This window comes from Plectrocnemia conspersa, unplaced genomic scaffold (genome assembly GCF_051122295.1).
Source record: "Plectrocnemia conspersa isolate PC_06_02 unplaced genomic scaffold, ASM5112229v1 ptg000011l, whole genome shotgun sequence".
In the NCBI taxonomy this organism is placed as follows: Eukaryota; Metazoa; Arthropoda; class Insecta; order Trichoptera; family Polycentropodidae; genus Plectrocnemia; species Plectrocnemia conspersa.
Genome location: NW_028277175.1, coordinates 2,523,313 through 2,546,426, shown reverse-complemented (window position 1 = coordinate 2,546,426; position 23,114 = coordinate 2,523,313). Strand labels below are relative to the sequence as shown.

The following is a 23,114-nucleotide window of genomic DNA, read 5'->3' as shown; positions in this document are numbered from 1 at the left end:
ATGAATATTTACAGTAAGACAACCTACGTGTTATTTATGTGATTTTTTTCTGGCGTAACGAAGGCTTTTGTGCGGTCCCATCCTTTACGCTATTGTCTTTTTTCCTTGTCAATGGATGATTATTTTAGTTACAGTAAAATCACAGTACTATTGTAATTTTTTTGTATTTATAACTAACATATTTCTCATTCTAGATAATATATCTATTTTTCTATTTTTTTGTTTATGTAATTCCAATGTTACTTAAACAAAAATTTTATTTACAATTATTCCTAAATATTTTTTATAATAGAGTTATCTACAATATAACTAATTTTATATTATTATCTAACATATCTTATAATTAAAAAAACATACATTTAGTTTTATGGTCATTTAGTTTAAGTACATTATCTTTTTAACCATCTTTCTATTATACTTAACCGTTTAAATGCCGTAAGGACGCCGGTGTCTGCTTATAACGACGACATGAATGCCGCTAGGACACGGGTGTCCTATTCTACTTTTGTAATTCTTTTTGTCAAATTATGAAATTACTGTTTATTACACTTTTTGTGTATTTACTTGTATAAACTGGATTTAATTTTGCTTCTATAATAAACAGTAGTTCACAAAAAAAATGTAAGTATTCAGACATATTTATTTTAAATATTTTTTTATAATCATCCATATTTTCCAAAAAAATGCTTGGCATGCTTAGCATACACCGCCTAATTTCGATGGCACTAAAAGGGTTAATTCTTTATTTAAGTTATCTATAACTTCAACATTATCACAAGTGTCGTCTGCAAACAGATGTATTTTACATTTTATATATTATTAAATATATCATTAATATATAATATAAACAACAACGGTCCTAATTTGAACCTCTGTGGTAATTTAATTAACAAGTAATCATCTGAAAGACCTGGGTTCGAATCCCACTTGAACCTGAATGTTTTTAAATTTATTCGTAAAATTATTGATCTACTTAAACTAGGTTTTTTAATCCTACAGATGAATATCAAAATATATTTTAAATATCTGATTATCTTCACTATATTGTAGATACTCAAATTGAGGCTCAAGTAAATCATAATACATTAAAATACTGTGGTATTTAATTTATTATTAACATGAAAGGTATTTCATGATTGCACTATTTTTGCTTCTTCGCTATTTTTTTAATAAAACATAAAAGTTTTTGCTATTTTTTCTTGCCTTTCTTAAATTCTCAAAGCTTATACATATCCCTGCATTATATTTGGATTGTTTGGAAGGCTTTAAAAGTCCTGAATTGAGTTGTTTTTGTATGTAAAGTTCATCAATATTGTTTTGTTGAATCAGGCCAAGTACATGCTTGCATATAAACTTCTTGCTCTATTTACCAGATCGAAGTTTCTATAGTAATGTGGAGCTTCAAGTATGAAATTTCTGGATAGTCTTTACGCTAGGGTCATCCTCAGGAGCATCTGGAACGAATAGCTTCCGAAAGTATCCTATCCACTAGAGTCGGCGTCTTCGAAACTGTCCTCGTGTACCAATAACGCGAAGCATTTCTCATTCGATATTGAATCGAACCCATTTCAATGTTAAAGTATGTGTACATATCATGCGACCAGCAGCGTCTGCTTGTCTGCCTGTCTGTTGTATGTCTCTTTGTTTGTCACCATAAGTGGTCCGCTCGGTTCGAACTCGAGATAGAGTTACGTCTGCGGATGCAAATTGTCCTTTTTTCTCCGCCTCTCGTTTGTCCATATTGATTCGATTCTCTGTTTCCCCTCGCCAAAATTGATATGGCCACTGTATCTCCTATCCCGCTGTGACCCTACTGTAATTGACAGACGACTTAATTATCAAGAGTGCATTTTGCTCTTCGTCATATAAAATACTCACAAACCAATCTGAATATGGTTAAAAAAATATGTATATTAAACCTATAACTTCACTATTTACTGCAATGTATTATTCAATTGATAAAACTTGGTGACTGTTCTCATGTTCCAGGTTCAAAGTTCTTCGCAGAAGTTATTCTTTTCTGTTACTATAGCATCTGGGTTTATTATAACACATATCCTCATTATTATAGCTTTACAATCTAGCTGCTGCTCAGGTCAAGGTCGATAATATCAGTGTCTTGACGAACCGTGTGGTATAGGAAGTTATATGGTAATGAATCCATAAAAAAGCAAACTTTCGTTATGTTATTTAGAATGTGCTAAAACAAGGATTTCTCGTCTTACATCATCTCGTTCCTTGCTCAAATTTTGAGTTACCTTCGAATAAACCAATTTGTCAATATTTATTCTTGATATTTATTTATTTGCATAATAACTTCATGGCAACGCACCCTGCAGCGCTGGGATACAATTCATTGCATTCTAAGTGTAGAATCTACTCAATTAACACTTTAAAGAGTATCGCCGTACATGTACGGTGGTCGATATTTCGTTGTTTTGAAGTACCCCAGATAGTTATATATTTACATATATAACAGAAGAAATAATTTCGGAATTTTAAATTTTTGGGGTGTGACTTCGCAGCCAGTAAGATGCAGGTGGAAACTAGTGAGATTTTATTAGATTATATTACATATTAAGACTCGGAGATCGTTATTCTCCGAGCGCTGATGGAAAAGCTGGCGGAGGGATGATGTCAATGGAAGATCCTTAGAGTTCTGATTGATATGGCAGTGACAGTATAGCAGTGGTTGCTCCCTCTCTGCTGCGGTGCTCGTATGGTCCGTCGTAAGTCCTTCTTAGGATGTGAGCGTCATACCGTATGTAGTCCGCGGGCGGGTTGAATCTATTAGTCGTCTTCGAGTGACCGGTGACCACCAGTCTACCCGTCCAGGTCGTCTCTCGTGACGACCTAGGAAAGAGGCCTGGCCTAGCGCCTGTATGCGCAATATGCAGGCGCGAAAGCCAGGGTAGGTAAATCTGGTCGCTCATGGACCGAAACTCCTGAGCCTGCTGCGACCGTGGGAGGAGGGCGTTGGCCAAGGAGCTTCCAGTCGTCTTCGAGTGTCTTCCTGGTCCTCGTTGGAGACCAGTCTTATGCCGTTTTTCTTTTCTCACTATACTATACTATTGACGATATCTTCACTATGATAAAATTAGAATGAATAAAAAAATGTTATACGGTTCTCATAATAAATTGCCTAGTCTTGTTCCAAGCCAAATTTTAGTGTGCATCCAGCGCACAGTGGACATATTTTGCTTTTGTATTAATTTTTATTTTTTAATCCCAATTATTAGATGTCTACAAATTGAATTTTAACCCACCACGACCCAAAACACTCACGCTCGGCATCGATCCTCTCGATAATAATAGTAATTGTCTAATTGGCGAGAGAGGGCGTCGTCTGACCTATCCTCTTTGGGACATATGTACGCGAGACGCCGTCCTCCGGCAAATCGAATTGTCTCCGAGCGAAGGAGAGCGTTATTTACGCCGGTGCCCCCGCCCACCCGGAGGTCCCTAAGGACGCCGGCGCTGCGCCCCCACACCCGGGGCCCCCAATCGAATTATGGCCGAGACGTGTCCCGCGATGGAAACGATGCGAAAAAACGCACTCTCCTTATGCGAACGCTAATGCGGCGGCTGGCCATTATCGCCGGGTCATTCTGGAGATGGGATACGCGGTGGACACGAGGACCATATTAATTCAAAAGGGGGGAAGTAGGAAATCGGATCAATATGGACTTAAAAATGAGAACATATGGATATTGTCAAATTAGAATTAAAATCAGAAGTGCATCCCAGTAACGTAACATTGTTTCAACTCGATCGGTCGAGTCAGTGCTGCGCTACCTCTGTTTGTGTACGGTCGTATTTTGACACTTCGTTATTAATAAGTCATTAACTAAAACCAGTAATCTGCAAATTTAAGTTAAACTTATAGAGCGAACTTTGTTATCATCAAATTATCAAAATGTAATGACATAATGGTGATTAGATCAATTATATGGTCAAAAATCAGAATACTTCTTAAATTTATCGAGAATTCTCGAGAAATTTTGCTGAATGAAAAATTGTATAATACAGTTAAATATTGCAGATACATTATTACATATTATTCTTAAAATAACCCTTTGAAAAACATATGCCTTCTAAAGTGGAATCAAAACTCCTCGTTGTTTTTTTTGTTAAAAAAAATTCGGACTTGGAAAAAATTCTCTCGTTTTGTGTTGATGTTGATAACAACAAGGCTTCTAATAGGCACTGTTAATTATTCGTTCTTTTTAATTTTTTCTCCAATAATCTGTAAGACGTTGGTTTTTTTACACTACTTTCTGTAAGGTTGAAAAAAATTTCTTTCTCTAATTGTTGCGCCAATGATAAATTTTAAATTTTTCCAATAAATTTAAATATTTTAATGCAGTCACGATGGTCCTTAGAATTCGTCGAGTAATTAAATATTCTGTAAATAATTTTTCCTCCATTTTTTATAATTCTGCTTTTGAATAATAACTAAAGAAGTCATTATTTTTTGACTGGTGAAAGATTCTGGATTTTATATCAATGTCTGGTTTCTTCGATTATATCATTTTTCTTTAAATACAAGTTGAAATTTCGAGCTTAGCTCAGAATTGATATTTTCCAAATGTTTTAACAACATTTTAAGACCCCTCCGGGTGTCTACAATAATCGTGAAACAATTTTCAATAGCAGCTGTTGCAATTTTATAAAAACAATATAAAAAAAGAAAAAGAAAAATAGCACTAAATCGTTTTGCATTCTGCCGATTCCCATGCGTATTTTTTTCTTATCGGAGCGGTATCTTAGATCACCAAAGCAAAGATAAAACTGCCGGCCGATTAGAGTAATAGTGCTGGTAATTCAAATATTTCGATCTTCCGAGAAAGTATGCATATTTTTAAACATCTGGCACGAACACCTTCGGAAAAGTTTCTTATTATATAATAATGTAAAAAATATTGAACAGGTACTAAAACTACCTTTTTAGTGCCAGTTAAATATTTTTTACATTTTTTCTTACATTCTGAAATATTTTAATAAAATAATAATTTTATTTTATTTTTAATTTATACTGTACTGCTTTGTTAAAATTGATAGTAAAAAAACTATATTTTCTTTATGACAAGGTGCAAAAATATCCATGAAGCTGCAGTTCATATAAAAAGATATAACAATTTTATAATCCACTGTCTTGAAGTGGATACTTCCATTACGGAATATAAGAAGCATCTTAAAATCATTTAGCTCTCAGAATTTTGCACTGTTGCCGTGAGACATTTTTTACTAAATCTTTCGCCACCTTATCGATAAAGTAGTGCAACCCATTTGATCCATATAAATTATTTTACTCTCATCAAAGAGCGCTACTGTTTCTCAATCTAAAACATCCTAGATTTTGTGTTGATTTTCCTATATACTGCGTTTTAGACGCATTTTTCATTGTTTAATTATGGAGTCATTGTTGCATAGCATTGATAATCTGAAGCAAATCAGTAACTGACATGGGAAAGCGGACCGCCCCAGGCGCACTTTCGTAGGGGCGGCATATTCGCGATAGATGTTAGTGTCAATTTTTAAATTATATATATTTACGAATATCTAAGAGCTAAGTTGAATATGTGATAACAATAAACAACAGCTTAACAAATGCTGATTTTATTACCCTATAGATAAAAAAAGTCCAAGTTACACCAGATGCTCCCCATTGTTTGTTCAAGTCGAACACATGCTAAAATAATGAAATGCCTAATTAACATTATTTCAACAAACTTAAAAATTGTCTTGCACTTTTTTATGCATATAATATGTGAAGGATATGTTTAGTTGCTGGGGGTAGGTTAAATTAAGGTCTGGCATATTAAAAACAAGCATAAAGTTTCATTACAGATTTTTGGAAATTCAGATTTTTATTAGTAGGGGGGGGTATAGTTAAGGATGGCGGAAATTGGACTTAGTAGCTAATTGTTAAGTCTCTAAAAGAGTGAGGTAGAATTTGTCCATTTTGTGAGGTCGAAAAAATACAAATAAAATCATTTGTTTTGCTATTTAATTGCCTATTGATGTTACTCACAATGTACTCAACCCTTGTAGCAACGGTAAATCGGTATATGACTTACCTTTTTAATTAATAAACTTATAGTATTGGAAAACCTGTAAAGTCATGAAGTCAGATTTGTAATAAAAATAAATAAAATATGTATGTATGTTAGGTAAAATTTTTTTGTGTAATGGCCATTATGATGTTTAGATTTTAAGTAAAAAATAAAATTAATTTATTGATTCTTTAAAACTTTAAAAAGGGTTAGAACGTTTTGGAACTAGCTTTATGTATTTATTTATTATGATGTTTATATATATAATTCAATTATTATTATAAAAAAATATATTGCCAACATTTATGCGATAAGATATTTTATTCATAAGCTGTTACATTGCCAGCAAAAAACGTAATAAAAAGAATCACTCATAGCATTATACTAATAATTATTACATCAAGCCTTTCTGAATACATCATGGCAGACAAAAAACAACATAAAAAACTTTCAATAATCATTTGGAGCCATTCCAAAAACCACCAGCGATATAATACACACAGATAGCATCCGTCACTGGCGAAACTTGAGCACCGTTCGTTTCGAAGCGGAAGCAATTCGCAAAAGTGCAGTTAATAACACGCTTGTCGTCGATCCACATGTGTACATACATATAGCATGTATAGTGAGCTCGCTATCGTGTGTGTGCCATCATTATTGCCGTTGCTCAACACCCCAGCAAACGCAATAATTTAATTCGAATTTCGCGCATAATGCGATTTCGACCCCAGTCGTGGGGCGGGTGTGCGTGCTGTGGGGAAAAAATAGACGCAATCATACCTCGTTCTCTGCATAATAAACAACAGCATAAAATTTAAAGCAGTAGACACGGAAACGGCTGTGGTGGTGGTCTTTCATCGCCGCCAGGGTAAACATCGTTAATTCGGGTTGTGAATTGGAACAAAGTCGCAAACTTATTGCAGCTCCGGCGAACCAGCTAACGATTCGCCCACGAGCACTTTCATGCAGAAAAAAGTACATCTAGATGTAGCTAAACTGTTTTGGAATTAATGGGTCAAAGATCGGTTATAAGGTTTTAAACGTTACTTAGTATATACATGTTTGACCATAATATTGGGGCACCCCAATAAATTTGTTATATCTTAAATGTAAAAATATAAATGAAAAAGCGATCGAGGTTGTGTTTATATTCAGCTTATTTTTAATATTTAGTAAGCCCACCCTTAGCTTTAATTACAGCTGCAACCCTTTTTGTCATCATGTCAACTAATGACCATTCCATCTGCAATTTTTCTCGGTCTGCAAATGTGTTGGGCAACCTTTTCTTTCGATTTTGCCCATAAATGCTATATAGGATTTAGGTCTGGTGACTGTGTATGCCATCCTAAAAGCGTCAAATCCTATGACACAAACTAACCCCTGCTTTTTAGCGAAGTATGACATGGAGCGTTTTCTTGCTGGAATCGGATGGTAGCGTGGTCTGTGCTAGGAATCCATTAAAGTGGATTCCAACATTGAAATATAAATGTCACTATTCATATTACCCTCGCAAATGTACAGGTTTCCTATCCCAGATTCTGCCATGCAACCCCAGACCATAATGCCTGCTCTATGTAAGTTGTCCGAACCTAAGTTACAACTGAAGTCGGCCGAGACCTTAGACTTCGAGTAAGCGATCACTGTCGCAAATTTTATATGCCGTCCGGACGGCGGCTTCTGTCACGTACAGCCGGCATCGAAAAATGTGCCAAATAATCGCAATTTTTAAATTGTCATATTAATAAAATTACGCTACTGATAATTATAAAAGTTTGTGTGGGCACTCACCAATACAATATCAGTTAAAACTTTTCGGTCGTAAATATTCAATTTACGCAAAATCTTTGTCGGCTTTTGCAATATGCTATAAGGCATAAAAATGATACTTCAGAATACGAACACCACATCTGTGACTATCCTAGTATTTGTCGCCATCGATTCTAAATAAGAATTTGTTATGGTGTGATATTTATATAAACCAATCTAGGAAAATACATAAGGATATTCGAAACGATTTTTTTTAACAAAATCAAGTACCATTAATTATTTAATTTTATATGAAAAAAAATATAATAACGATATCTGTTAGAAGAATATACTATCAAAAATATAATTAATCCTTTTTGCTGCCCTAAAATATTCAAATATGTCAGTAAAAGTCTGTTAAAGTCCCCGATAAGCATATAGTATTATAAATTGACCACGATGCAGCGCTCGACATGCGTGTTTACCATAGGACGCCTACGCGCATACTGAAATTGAATCGAGTTACTCGTTCTATCTCAGTTTGCGAAACACCATATCATTATCTCTCTCACTTTCGTCACTTAACACGCGAAAGAGGAAGTATCTCACCGCTCGCGCTCGAAAGAGCAGCTCCAACTTCGGTTCCTTTGACTTAAACCAGATTTAAAGACGTTTTTCGACAATTTTTAAGGGACCCCAGTATCAACATTTAATCTTCCTGGGCAGTTGTCTTTTGCTTTCTTCCAGTTCTTGGCTTTTATTTGTAAGAACCACATTCGTTGAACCGTTTCAAAGCATTTTGAACAGCGTGTCGTAAAGATTAAATGTTTTTACTAATTTCTGATATATTTAGTCAGTAATATCAAATAAAATTATATTCGCTTTTTTAGCTTCACTTAATTCGAGTTATTAAAAATTATAACTAGCAATAAAGGCCGAAATCACGCAACTGAACATAACGCTCACTTAAGCGAGACTAAACAATTTGCCCTGCAATATTTTTTAAAAACTCAAGTGATAACTTAAAAGCGATAAATTTCTTTAAATAATTTTCAGAATTAGGTTATAACTATCTGCTAAAATATTTACCTTTACTCCCGCTACGCCTTGCTAGTACCCCTTTTATTTATAATATAGTCGATACCCCTATAGCGTAGAGATCTGGACTTCGTTATAGGAATACTACGTTATATTCTTCTTTTAACTGTATTTTGTGAATTTAACGAAATCGGCAAACCAAACTTTTCTTCACTTTTCATGTATTAATGACCTTGTATTTAGTTTGTAAACAAGAGCACGTGCCCTATGTTCTTATTGCGACACGCGCGCAAAGAATGTCCTTGGATTTGCGAGTGCCAGGGGAGTCAAACGCAACCGTTTTACATAATTATTATGTATCACATAATTAAATAATTTTATTATAATAAATTAGAATGGTTGATCCCCCTGAAAAGTGTATACATAATGTATTAAAAAAACGTGTACATGATTTGCTTGATCATATTTTTTTCCATAGCTATACAAAAATAAATATTTTCTTACTGTATTGTTATGAATATCCCTGGAATGTTATAGCGCGGCGGCGTTTCGCTTGTCACGGAATACGTCTAGCAAAGTCAAGGGACAAACAGTAACAAAAAGTACGCTATACGGGGGAACGCTATAGGAAACTTCGCTATAGGGGGGTTTACTGTATATCATTTAGAATGATCAAATTTGTTCGACTGTCTCTTTGTGGCAAATGGCTGTTTTATGCTTCCTAAATTATATTTTTATATGTTTCTCTTCTGGGTTTATTGCAAACTGAAATACATTATCTCTAATAACTTTGCCATTTTTATTTTTGCGGGGTTAATTTAAATATAAATATTTTGGCCCTCTTGAACTAAAAGGAATAATATTATTCTACTTTAATATCCTACGCCGATAAAACTTATTAGGTTAATCCCCTAAAATGAGCATTATTTTATTCTATGATTTTGCTTTAAAGCAATATGGGCATCAATCTTTTTGTAGTTCTAAGCCATGGATATGTCGTTTTCAATTAATAATTAAAAAAATTAAATTAATGGTACCAGTATTTCATTTTGTAATACCAGTAGTACCGAAGGTCAATTTTTGCCCCCACAGTGTATTTATATGTTTGGTTTTGCCCCAGTAAACCATTTCGGTTGGACACCACTGATCTAAGCACGAAATAAATTGAAAAACATCGAGGGTAATTGGGGATTTAAATGCATCACGTTTAAATTGGTAAGCAAAAAGTTTTTTGCTATGAGTTGAAATACATTTGAATTTATGCGGGAAGCAAAAAAGCGGGAGATGAATTTTTTGTACTGCAAATTTGGGATTTCGTTACTCAAAATTTAGACAAACAATTCTATGGCGCATGAATAGCACTAGATCACAAGCGCCTCTTAGTGCGCGCACCCGCATGCGCCACTAAATGTATCTTTGGATGCAAAATGTAAATATTGATGATTTCATTAATAACTTTTTAATAATAAAGATACATCAACTCTGAATAAGTTCGTCCTTCTGCAAAAAATACTCTTTCAGATTCTATGTATAGACGTGGGTGGAGTTGACTTAAGTGCATCTAGCAGTAAAGTGATGTTTTGTGTTTATTCACCTGTTGCCTAAAAGATATCGAGTTTCATTATGAGTTTTTCAGAGTTTTTAAATGATGAATGACAAGAAACATTTCTCGGGAGAGAACCTCTTAATACGTTTACTGCTTAAGCCCATTGTATAGTAATGGTAAAACGAAATCCCTCATTAATAATGTACTTTATAAAATATTAAAATCTCGGTCGGTCGCAATAGTTTTTAATGGTGCACTAAAACCAAATTCGACTAGGAGAACCGCTGTAATAAAATTCGTTTTGTACACGGTTCTCGCATAAAACTTTAAGACTGCGAAAATAAATTGCCAAGCGGCTTCCGAAAGCTGTTTGAAGTGTAGCTGTAGATGTATGTATAGATATGCCACAGGTTTGCATCTGGGTTGCGTGCTTATGAACATTGCTCTGAGATCTGGTCATCGTTCAGGGTCAAGAGAAATCGCACATTTCCGTTTTGAAACTATTGCATCCTTAATGCTTTGATGTGATGCTCAAAGCAGATCTATGATACAGATGCTAAAGATTAACAAAATAAACGGGTATAATATGATAGATCAAGAAACTTGAAATATTCTTAGAAATATTATTAACATAATATCTAATTATATTTAAGAGAATTCAGCTCCTAATGTCTAAATGTAATTTATTTCATGTGAATAAAACATTATAAATAAAACCACAAAGGTTTAGATTATAATGTGACACCCGGGAGACGTACTTTTGCTTCATTCGAGTGATTCTAGACAGTTCAATTACCAAGACATGTCAAATGGTTTTTCATCAATATAAATTATACCAAATTATGGACTTAATAAATCGGTTTTCTATATTTTTTTCCTATATATTTAATTTTGCATACCTTCAATATTTTTTCTTAAAAAAATAAGTATCTTTGTCTGCTTTTATGTGATGCAAGAAATATCATTATCAATTTAAGAAATGCATAGTATGCAATTTTTTATTTATTTATTTACAATCTGTTTATATATTACATATAACATTAAGTATTTTTTTTAATTAGAATAATGCCATGTAAAAAAAACATCCCATTGGATGCCTCTCTATATTTATTGCTTCATATCCAATTTTTAACTGCAATTAATATTATATTAGAAAAGATAAAAGTTAAAAACACAAGTCAATTAAAATGCATTTTAATTTTTGCTAAGTAAATAAAAAATGTCAATAACTTCCGTATTCACAATTCGATTAAACAACTTTGCCCCTTTCTGTCTTACATTAATGTTCCGGTAAGTAACTCTCGATTCGCAAAGCGCGAACGCGCCGCCCCCGCGGGGGCGCCCCTTCAGCAAACACCGGTTCAAAATTTAAAAGTTGAGCCACGGCAAACAAGGGGCGCGAGAGCGGGCGCTGCGCCCCCCAAAGGCTCCACAAACAAATCCCGCCGATTCGGCCCCCGTTATGATGTGTACCCCGACGAGATTAATAATTAAAACAAACACGCGCCGGCCCTGGATTCTTTTTTGTTAAAAATACCATTTGAGGTCGATTAAGCCACAAGTGCATTAGTAGCGAAAATTTACGGTTTTTAATAAGAGAATGCAAACTGCTGTTTCACTGCTGTAAGCACGAATGCAACAAAAATATGTCACATTTTTTTGTGTTGGGTTGAAAGGTGTTTTTGAAATGTGTATTTTTTCGTCGTCCCAGCAAGTGCATAATGACGAGCCTCCAACTCAACACGTGCGCGCGACCTTTTTTTAGTTCTATTCATAGAAAGCAATAACGAGGACATTTTAAAATTAGAAGCCTGTAAATAAAACACTTAATATTATTTTGACGTCATTTTACCTTTATTTTTAATAAATTCTTGTATTCTGTCTGGCATCGATAAATACAGATTTTCAATTATCTTATGATCGATCTTCTCTGTCCACACTTCCATGATATGTTTTTTCAGCTCGGCTAATTTTTTTGATCGTTTTTTTCTTAATTGTTGTTTTATGATTGCCTATAAATTTTTAATTGGGTTCAGGTCGGGGCTGTTTTCTGGCCATGTTAATGATGTGATTCCCATTAACTCTTTGAATTGTGTAATCTATAGATAGAGGATTAATTTAGTGAAAGTTGAATGTAAAAACTATAATTGGACTCACAGAACGAGCTCGATGGCATTGCGCAGAATAGTCTTGTAAAATGGGTTCAGTATTATGTTAGGAAAGTTCTTAAAGGGTTGGAATAAAGTCGTTTTATACAACCAATTTATATTTTCTGCATTGATGGAGCTCTGGATGAAATTTAGAGAGCCTAATCCATAAGCTGTGATCACATAGGATGAGTGCTTGATGAATCGATTAATGCATAAGGGATGAAATCTTTCGCTTTTTCTACGTCGCACAGTCGCTTACCATCTGCTCCAAATAGATTAAATTTGGATTCGTAGGAGAAAACCACTCTTCTCCAATCTCCGACGGTCCAATGGCAATAAGCTTTTGTCCATTCAAGGCGAATCTTTTTTATTTTTTCAGTAAAACCATACGTCTATTCACTGTCCGTCTCAAAATATTCGAGTTTAAAGTTGATTGCAATTCTGTTTGTATTTCAGCAGCAGTTTTGAATCGATATTTTTTCAAGATATCCTTTATTCTGTGGTCTTCTCAAGCAGACGTGATACATATTCCAACCACCCTCTCTAAAATTCCTGTTTCACAATATTTTTTAATCAATTTTCGAATGGCAGAAACACTAAACCCCACTCTTCGATTTAAATCTCTAGAATTAAAACCTTTTCTTCGATACATACTAGTATTTTAGATTTTACCGTGATCAACATTTGTTTAGATTTAGATCTCTTCATGATTTTGGGTTTGTCATTGCACAACCGAAGCCAACGTGCAACTGAGGAGGCTTTACAAGTTAAAATATCTTATCCACAGATGCACTCGATCATAAAAATAATACAATAGAACAAGTTTTAAGGAAATAATACATTTTAATAACAGAATTCGTCAAATATTGCCTATGAAACTTTCAATTGGCCACAGTTGTAGGTATTTTTACCATAATAAAGTATTACGGGTAGCATCATAAGATTCCCTATCGAGCTCGACGGTTTACCGTTACATTCTAATTAGAATCCACTACTATTTGCCTCTCAGCCATACACCGTGGGGGTGTTACCCTGTGCTTCTAAAGAAATATTCACCATTTTATTTTTATTATATAATAATGCCCTTTTCTTATAATAAATACAAATATTTTATTGCTTTTGGAAGCAACAATAGTAGGAACACATTTAATAATGACTATAATAATTATATTTATATAAAATATCGTTGAAATTCTGCGCGAAATTAAAAAAAAAACAGATACATAAGTAGTAAAATTATGGAATGAAGTTAGTAGTATTGTAGGTTAATCAAATTTATTTATTTAACAATCCAGAACTGTCGCCGATCCCCTAGAAATAAAAGTGGGAGGGGTGTCGCACGCAACGAAGAAAGAGATAAAGCGTGCTATTTCGTGTAACGGTACTTCGTCCAGACGACATGGGAATCTTATGAAGCTTACGGGTACTCTGCTACGTATTACTTAAAAAGAATGTAGATATACAATTGATCGCGCAGCGCGAATTTTATCGATTAGCGTTTTTTAATATTTATAGAAAATATTACAGACAGTCACAATGAAAAGTATTTGAACTAACTAACTACACACAGATCACAAAATATCATTTCTAACCGCCCCCCTTACTTTCTGATTTTTTCAATAAAAACATTTTTATTTAATATATACGAACAATCATAAAAAAATGGTTTTAATCATGTCGAATAATCTGTCTCACGACAAGATCTCTAATATTAAGATGAGGTAATGTTGGTATGTGATGTTACTATCTAATTAAATAAAAATAAAAAAGACGCTACATATTACGTTATTTATTTAAATAAAAATACAGTTTTTATTTTATTTTCATTTACATATACCTCATTTGCCAAACGTATAATTACACCATTATATATTAGGCTTTTAAAAATAACAATTGTTATACTTTTGCTTTGAGATTTTATTCCAAGAAAATTATATATTACGTTGGTTATATTTTTTATGAAGTTTTGTTACGACATTGCAGAGTAGAATATATTTTCATTGTAAAATCATATATTATTATTTAAATTTTTATTGACTTGACAGGTTTCCCCAATGAGTAATGATGGCCATTATACAAACTTTTTCTTATTAAAAAAAATAACAAATAATAAACAGTTATGGTTCACTCCTAAAGTAAATGAGCTGTCGCTGAAAGCAACCTTGTTTTTGGCAAGCATGTTGAGAAGCTAGATTGCGTTTTAAAGCTCTAACGCTCTGGTCGCAACGGGCAATAATTAGGGATACGATCGCGACTTTTTAGGATACTCAAAAGCTAAGCGTTTTTATTAATATTTTTAGAATACATTAGACTTGCTTAATAAAGTCACAATACACGAACTAACTGCGCACAAATCACAAAATATCATTTCTAACCCCCCCCCCCTTTATTTTTGGATTTTTTTTTTTAAATAAAACATTTTCACCATATTATTTTTATAGGCAGATTTAGCATATTTAATACATACATAAATGTTTTTATCTTACCGAATAATATGTCTCCCCCGCTATTATTTGACACAATTTATTTATATGAAATTTATATATAAAAAAAATAATAAAAATCGACGCGACTTAAAACGCTATTTATTTAAATAAAAAAAAACACTTCCACAAATACAGTTTATATTTTATCCTTATTTAACGAGCGCTGAATTACACCATTATAAATTAGCCCATTAAAAATAACAATTGTTTTACTTTTTACTTGGAATTTTACTTTAAGAAAATTATATATATTATGTAAGCTATTTTTTTATAAAGTTTTATTACGACATTGCATACTATACAGTGAAATCTCAGTGTAGCGAAGCTCACGGGACCGAAGAAAAATAATTGTTATATTTAATGTAAGGAAGATGATATATTTTTATTTACAGAATCAAAATAACAGATGGTTTTTTGTACATGTTTAAGGATAATGTAATCAACACAATAAAATTTGAGGCTCGGCGAAACAAACATCCGGCACACGCCAAGTCAAGGACGAACTAAATTCAGAGAAATATTGTGTCAATTTATAACGTCATTCTTAAATTCGGATCAAAATGTTTCGTTATACTGAGATCAGTATTCGTTACAATAAAAACATTTTGTATGAAAGTTTTTCTGTGACTAATTGAAGATTCGTTATACTGAGAATTTCGTTATTTCGGTATTCGTTACAACGAGATTTCACTGTATTATTATTTCTAATGTAATAACATTTATATATTTTTTATTTTTTCTAAGCTGACCAGCATGACTTAATATATATGTTAAATTTAAGGTATTAAAAGTTGACATCTTTCAAACTGCTGCTTAAGAACTGATGTTTTTCGAGGCATTTGTGTATTGAGATATTGACTTACCAGATTAATCTATTCAGTTGTGCTTTTATTAGCACTTTTATTTCTTAACTTACGTTTTAAAAAAATAGAATTTTCACTGATGTTATATTATAATTGAAATTCATTTTTAAAATGTCTGTCAAACCACTAGCGCTTTGTGTATCATCGTCGCCGTTAAATTAATTTATTTGCTCTAATTTAGAATTCGCATGACAAAGAGACGAGCGGGTGAGATTCTTTATTATTCAGATTCCGTAGGGTCGAAGGGGTTGAACAACAGGAGCGGCAGACAGTGGGTCAAATTGCGCGAACTTATCGAAATGCGTGGCGCGTTTCGGGTATCGGGGACTTTGTTAGTTACGCACGAAGTGGAAAGCTTTTTTTCTTGTTGGATAGTTGCGACGCAAAGCTTATCTTGAGATTAGAAAATAATTACGTTTGCATTATCCTGAAAGCTGACTTAATTTATATTTAACATTTTTTCCTAATTTTAATTTAAAAAAAAAAACATTTCTGCAGGATATTGTGGTAATTTTTTTTCATTTTTGTGAATCAATAATATTATTTTATGAATAAACATATATATTTATAGCTTTTTAATAAATTTAAATTAAGTGATAAAAAATGAAAAAATAAATAAGCATTGTTTGATAATTTAAGTTTTATGACCGACCCTAGGAATTACGATTAGATTATTTTTTTGACTCTTAAACATTTGCTAGTAAAACAATTTAAGAATGTAAGGATCAGTGAATTGAAAATGATTATATTATTGGCTAAATTTAACAAGAGTCAATGTATTAATGTAAACGATATATAAAACATACTATAAGATGTTATCTTTTACAAAATTCGATGAAAACTTTACATGGATAATAATATCTCACTAAGAATGAAACGATTATGTAAAAAAATATTACCTTTTTTTACATAAAATATCATAATATTCTACAAAGAATAATTTAAAAAAAATACAAAAATAAACCCTTTTATGAATAAACATGAATACATATTCGGAATCAAAGTTAAAAGTACCTTTAGATTCACATATATAACTTTTCAAAAAATTCTCACTTAAATCTCAACCATATTTAGTCAGTCCACAAATAAAAATGTTTAATATGAAATAAAAAAGAGACAGGGGTGTTTTTTCTGTTAATCGTGTTTTTAAATTAATGCTTCTTGTAAATTTGTTCAAAATTTCACAAAATATTAAATTTTAGTTACCAGTAATTTAAGAATCTGCGATCAGAAAAATTATTACGTATGTAACTTTGCGTTCAAAGATGGAATAATTCACAAAACAAACCCTTCGAACGTGTTTGGAATTAAGCGACACTTAAATTACTGGCACCTAAATTTGGGATTTTAGTGTTAATTTATCGCTCGGGCGTATTCGACACTGTTTCATATTTTTTCATTATGGGCTATGGAAAATTGTAAAAAGTAATAAGCTAGTAGGTAAAAGTATGGGGATCAATTACTCGAATCCTGCCATAAAAGCTTTTATACCTGCAGATTTGTAAGTGCACATTTTGAAGACGATGATGCCAAATTTTATGAATATCGAGTCGGCTGTGGGGCCGCATGCGGCCCGCGGGCCTCGGATTATTGTGCTGAATAAATAAAATAAAATCGAGCTTGATCTAAATATTGATAATATAGTTAATAAAATATATGTTTGATTTCAGTCTGATGTCCCACTCCTTGCAGGGCTTGATTTTATTTACCCAGTTGTAACACATTGGACAAACGCTATCACGTTACATCGGAAGATTTACCATTAATAATTAAATCAGAAATTTATGATTCTGACATAATTTTAATAGTTCAACCCATATCTTTTGCTACAGTTCGATCATTTTTTTATATTTGTAAACAATATTTAACTAAGATTAATACTAAACAATTTTACTATAATATATATATATATATAATAAAAAAATCCTTTGCGTATCTTACTTTGACTATAATTTTATTCCCAGCGTTTGCTTTTTAAATCATAGAGACTAGATACATACATCACCTGGTTTGTTGTGTGAGCCGGTGCATTTGCGAAGCGAAGCTGCTGGTTTTGTTTTACGCTTAAATTGTAACTTTTTAAAAAGAATACCTCTCCTTAGAAAACGTTAAAAGAAACTTTCCCCACCGTGGTCCAAATCGTCCATTAGGTGTTTATTTAAATTCGGCACCGTTAGTGAATTATCCGGTGCGTTAAAAAGTAAAGGGGTGGCTGCTCCTCCCCAAATATTCCCCACCGCCTTCATCCGGCGCCCGTAAGGCCCGCATTAAGCGGTACAAATTTGAACAAAAGGCCCATTCAATTTTACGACTGGGGCCATTAACAAAATAATGATCGAATTAAGTTAATCTTGTCCTTATTGCCGACGCCGCCGCCCCACCTGATTCGGGGGCGACCGGGGCGCTAGACGAGAGTAATTGGGCATTATTCTTTATAAACATCGGCACAATGGCGGCGGCGACGGCGCTGATAACGCACGCCCGGGATCGTTAATCGCATCTTTTGTGTCTGCAGAATCTCCGGAACACCTTAAGTCCATAGTCTGGACATGGCTAGAAACGCCCGTTGAATTTCGACCCCCGGGCGAGAAGTTTCAATGGAGAATGCGGCCCTTGCTTTATTTTTATTTAATGAAATTAATTTATGTAGATCTGAATTATTAAAAAATAATATAACGGGATTAAGCAATAAAGAAACAAATATTGTTTCCTGATTGGTGGATATGTACGAAAATCACTCCGATACTCAAGTTTGATAATCTTAACAAAAAAAGCAAAAGGCTCTAGTGGACCAACAACACGGTTTTCGTCCGCGTCGTTCCACGGTCGCTCACCTATTGTAACAATCAAAGTTCCTCGATTCTTAAGATGTAGTCTATATCGACTTTCAAAAAAGATGCATTCATTAACTCATCAGTATTTCGCTCATTTTACGGTACCCCAAGGATCCGTTTTCAGTCCTCTACTTTTTCTTCTCTTAATCATTAGCATACATACAGCAATGGATAATTTTAAATATTTGTTATAGGCTAATGAACTGATAGTGTTTCAGAGTAGTCGCTTTCTTTAAAAAAAGACTGTGCCTGTTAACCTTCAGCAAGTGTCACATCTTTATACACTTTGCAGAAAGGAGAACGTCTGATCACCTTATTAAAACTAGCTTCACAAGTTTCTTGTTCGTTTATTTCCCTACATTTAATAAAATTAAATAACGTTTGCTTTTTTTTTCTTTGGCATGATTAGGTGTTTTTTGTGTAAAAAATACACTAATATCGTTTAACTTCTCTCCTCGGAGAGAAGTCGATGGTTATCTTTATTATGCGTATGACCTTACTATTTGAAGGTAGTTTTACTTATTATTTTACGTAGGATATTCACCATGTCCGCACAGTGCAGAACCCAGTAGTACAAAGACGACCGAGTGGAAGTTCCCAGTCGGCTTGAACCAAATATCTATTGACCATAACAATATCCGTAACGGGCATGACCCAAATAAATCTTAACAGCTATCTCTCTCACAAAAATCAGTCCACATATAATAACAAGAAGCCTTATTTCTTAGTAGTCCAAAATTATTTGACTTAAAAAATTTAATTAAAAATTTAGTAAAACATAAAATCGCATAAAATCAAACAACTTAGAACAATATGGCAACAAATTAAATAGTCAAAACAGGTTAGGTGCGAGCGTATGTTGGTCAAAAAAGTTAACACCCCATGAATAACTCTCAATAAATCTTTTTAATTGTATGTAGGACGCAAAGTTATTCAGAGAGACGAACGAAGCTGGAATAACGACAGAGCGGCGACGGAATTGTGTTGACATCTGACAATGTTGCTAGCCCAACAAAATACATTAACAATGACCATGGTCTATCAACATAAAACTAACCTTAAGGTTAAAATACAGATCATATAATATTAATACTGACTATTCTTTATTAATACTGACCTGATACTCACTGAAATGATAATTCTGACCATCTGTAAAAATAATTCTAACCATTTAATATAAATTCTGGACGCTTATATGCTGACCTTCTAATATATAAATTCTGACCACAACCGTATTGAAAAAAACTAAAAAAACAAAAAATATTATTATTGTTTATATTATATACAATACATAGTCCATGCAGTGAGTTTTTTTTTGTCATGATATATTGCACTGTAGATTGAAAAAAATACGATTTTTCAGGTCTCTGTTATTTTTTACAGCCCTACTTTAGAGAAAATAAATTTAGTCATTTAAAAATAAGTGGCATACACTCATTCCAAATTATACTTTAATTTATTATAATTTTTTCCAGAAAGTAGCAAATTAACTTTAATTTATACCTCCCACACTAACGTGCTCATACAAATCCGTAGATTTTTTTCTGCTACAAAAGTTTATCCGTTTATAAAGTGCTTTACTGAAACACAAATGCTAATATACAATTTCTTATATTTTTCAGGCGGATGTGAATTTCCGGCGCAATGGGTAGGGAAATGGTTTCTATCGGGAGTTCTTCCGATGCTTACAGTCAACTCTACGCATATAGAAACCAAAGGGGAATGCCACGAGGCTCAAGGAGACAAATATCTCTTACACGACAGGTCAGTACTCCTCAAATTTAAATAAAACCAAATCAACGGTATATGTATTATAGTTACGTTCAAATTTCAGGGTCGAGAGTATCTATAGATGTATTGTAATTCATGAAAAACACCCTAGTGTCTTACAGTATAAGGAAGGTTAGTATAATTTTTTATTATATATATATATATATTTAATATGTATGTATAGAATTGATTCTAATATGTATTTAAAATAAATTTATATAGCTTTCTCCGACCATAAAGAAACGCTAAACGAACTGTGCGAATCCATAAGCGGTGACGCTCCTTTATATTCAATGTTCAAACAAGATCCGGCGCCTAGACCTCAACCATGCCCTTTCAAATCTGCACCTTTTACATTTTCATATAACAGGTAATTTGAATAAGATTATTCTTTTGCTAATCTATATATTACAACATGTATATATTTATTTATTAGGGGTACGGGAGACTGCTTTAATCCTCCATCAAGAGCCGATAGTTGTACAGATGATTCTAGACTATTATTTAACTATCAAGCTTGCCCCGATGTGCCATCCACTGAAGCTAATGGTATTTAGTTTTTACTATTGAATATGCTTACAAAATTAATATTAATACAAATAATTTTTACAGTGGAACAACTGCTTTGCTTAGCCTCGTGGAAAGAAGGATCCACACGTTATCTTGTAGGAAAAGTATCTCAGAAAAATCGCAGAATGTCCGATGAAGACTCGTATAGGTATATTATAATATTATCAATTTAAATGTGAATCAATACAGTGTTTATAATCTTATTGTACGTTTCAGATGCTTCGTTTATAGAAGTAATCACCACAACGGCAAAGTGACGTATGAGATAGCTCAATCCGGAGACGCGACGTGTAATGGACTTCTTTCAGCTACAGAAGGGAGCAAAACTATGAAATTAACGACATGTAAGCTGATTTTTTAATAGATTTTTTTTAATTAATAAATGCTTATTTTTTTGTATTTTTACAGTGGATAACCATCACAATCGGTGCAAATTCCCATCGTGGATCACAGATCATCACACATGGCACAGCTTGGATCACACTCGTTCTTATCATTTCTCACTAAGAAATGCAACATTGAAGGTATAATATATTTTTTAATTGCTTCGAAAGACTTGTTTTAATCATATTTACATATGGGGATGATATGTCTGAGATTTATATATTTTATTCAGGGTCTTAACGTGTAACTGAGTGAAATTTGGAACTAATGTCATTTAATATAAAATGCGTTCAAGTGCTTCTTAACTAAATATAACAACTAGTTTTATAATTCTTCGCCGCAACAATCACAAATGGTCCTGACACTTATATTTTTTGATTCAGATAACTAACGATGACGGTTCCGGAAATGAAATGCGACTAGTCTGCCACTCGATTCGCAGTCCATCATCTGGAAACAATTACATTCAACTCGTAGCACACGTGACACAAGAATGGTACATTTACGTTAAAAATATAAGATATCAATGAAAACAATATTTAATATAATATATTTTACTCGCAGTGAATCTGGTCATATATGCATGAAGTTCTACCGTCGAGACGCAAATGTTATCGAAGTACAGCAGCCCGAGAAATGGCAATCGAACGCCGAAGATGCCTGCCAATATTTCGACCAAGCCACTACCTCTTTTACGACATTAATCGGTAAATAATCAAAAACCATAATTCAACAAGGAGACTCTTCAAGTACTAATTTTATTTTAATTTTAAACAGCTGCCACTTTACATTCCAAACCGTGTCCGCACTCGGGTCGGTTCACTGTATACGATTCTTTAGCCGAGAAGAGGAAAAGGCGTCAACAAGTCACGACTGGTAATATATTGTTCAATTGATAATGTATACTGAACGTTAATGATTTAAATCAACTATTATATTGCAGCGATTGACGGTCAAGAATCGACGCAGACGGCTGTACGAGAATGTCCCACTGCGACTTTATACGAATCGCTAGCAATGGGATGTAGCGGATCACAAGATACTTTAGAGTTTAAATCTTCTTGTTCTACAACCAGTGAGTATTTAATTTGTAGATATAAAATTTAGACTTTATATTATTATTATTTATATTTTTATAGCATATTCTTGCCATGGAAGTTGGACGGAAGGAGGCATACACTATTTGATTGCTTCTCCGCAAGCACGAGGATCAAACGATCCGAGAAGATACTGCTTTATATACACAATGACGGGCGTTGGAAACGGTCAGTTTTTAATTAATGAAATTTTATTATCTTGTAAGCGCATGTAACTCATATGTATTTTTTATCTATTTTCAGAAACTCATGGTAACAGCGATGGAAATTCACTGTCAAACATCAATAGATTAAATCGACAACGTATCACGATTGGTAAAGAACGAACTACTCTTCGGTTGAGTGCCGTGGCCGCATCGTGCAGCAGAACCGTTTTACCTGGCATCACTGGAGACCGTGCCTATAACCTTACAATGAACGGTATTAAAATTCATTATATCTTGTTTCAAAATAGAAAAAAAATCCTTGTAAAATAAATATATTTAAGAAGTCGTTTCGAAGATCGAGTTGAACTCTTAGAGATTTGACTGAACCAGATCGGACGGTTGAATCAAAAGCCACTACTTTTCACAAA

At 33.3% G+C, this 23,114-nt stretch overlaps 1 protein-coding gene across 2 annotated transcripts in view; it reads left to right on the top strand.

Annotated features, from left to right (window-relative positions):
- LOC148229133 (uncharacterized) overlaps nucleotides 1–23,114 on the top strand; it is a 357,476-nt gene that overhangs the window by 331,189 nt on the left and 3,173 nt on the right. For both annotated transcript variants that reach the window (XM_088198923.1, XM_088198924.1), the window contains 13 exons: nucleotides 20,342–20,483; nucleotides 20,554–20,621; nucleotides 20,712–20,859; nucleotides 20,926–21,038; nucleotides 21,102–21,207; nucleotides 21,276–21,403; nucleotides 21,468–21,583; nucleotides 21,827–21,939; nucleotides 22,008–22,150; nucleotides 22,221–22,319; nucleotides 22,387–22,518; nucleotides 22,583–22,708; nucleotides 22,784–22,960. In XM_088198923.1, the coding sequence (XP_088055049.1) occupies nucleotides 20,342–20,483; nucleotides 20,554–20,621; nucleotides 20,712–20,859; nucleotides 20,926–21,038; nucleotides 21,102–21,207; nucleotides 21,276–21,403; nucleotides 21,468–21,583; nucleotides 21,827–21,939; nucleotides 22,008–22,150; nucleotides 22,221–22,319; nucleotides 22,387–22,518; nucleotides 22,583–22,708; nucleotides 22,784–22,960 (1,611 nt within the window). The remainder of the gene's footprint in view (nucleotides 1–20,341; nucleotides 20,484–20,553; nucleotides 20,622–20,711; nucleotides 20,860–20,925; nucleotides 21,039–21,101; nucleotides 21,208–21,275; nucleotides 21,404–21,467; nucleotides 21,584–21,826; nucleotides 21,940–22,007; nucleotides 22,151–22,220; nucleotides 22,320–22,386; nucleotides 22,519–22,582; nucleotides 22,709–22,783; nucleotides 22,961–23,114) is intronic.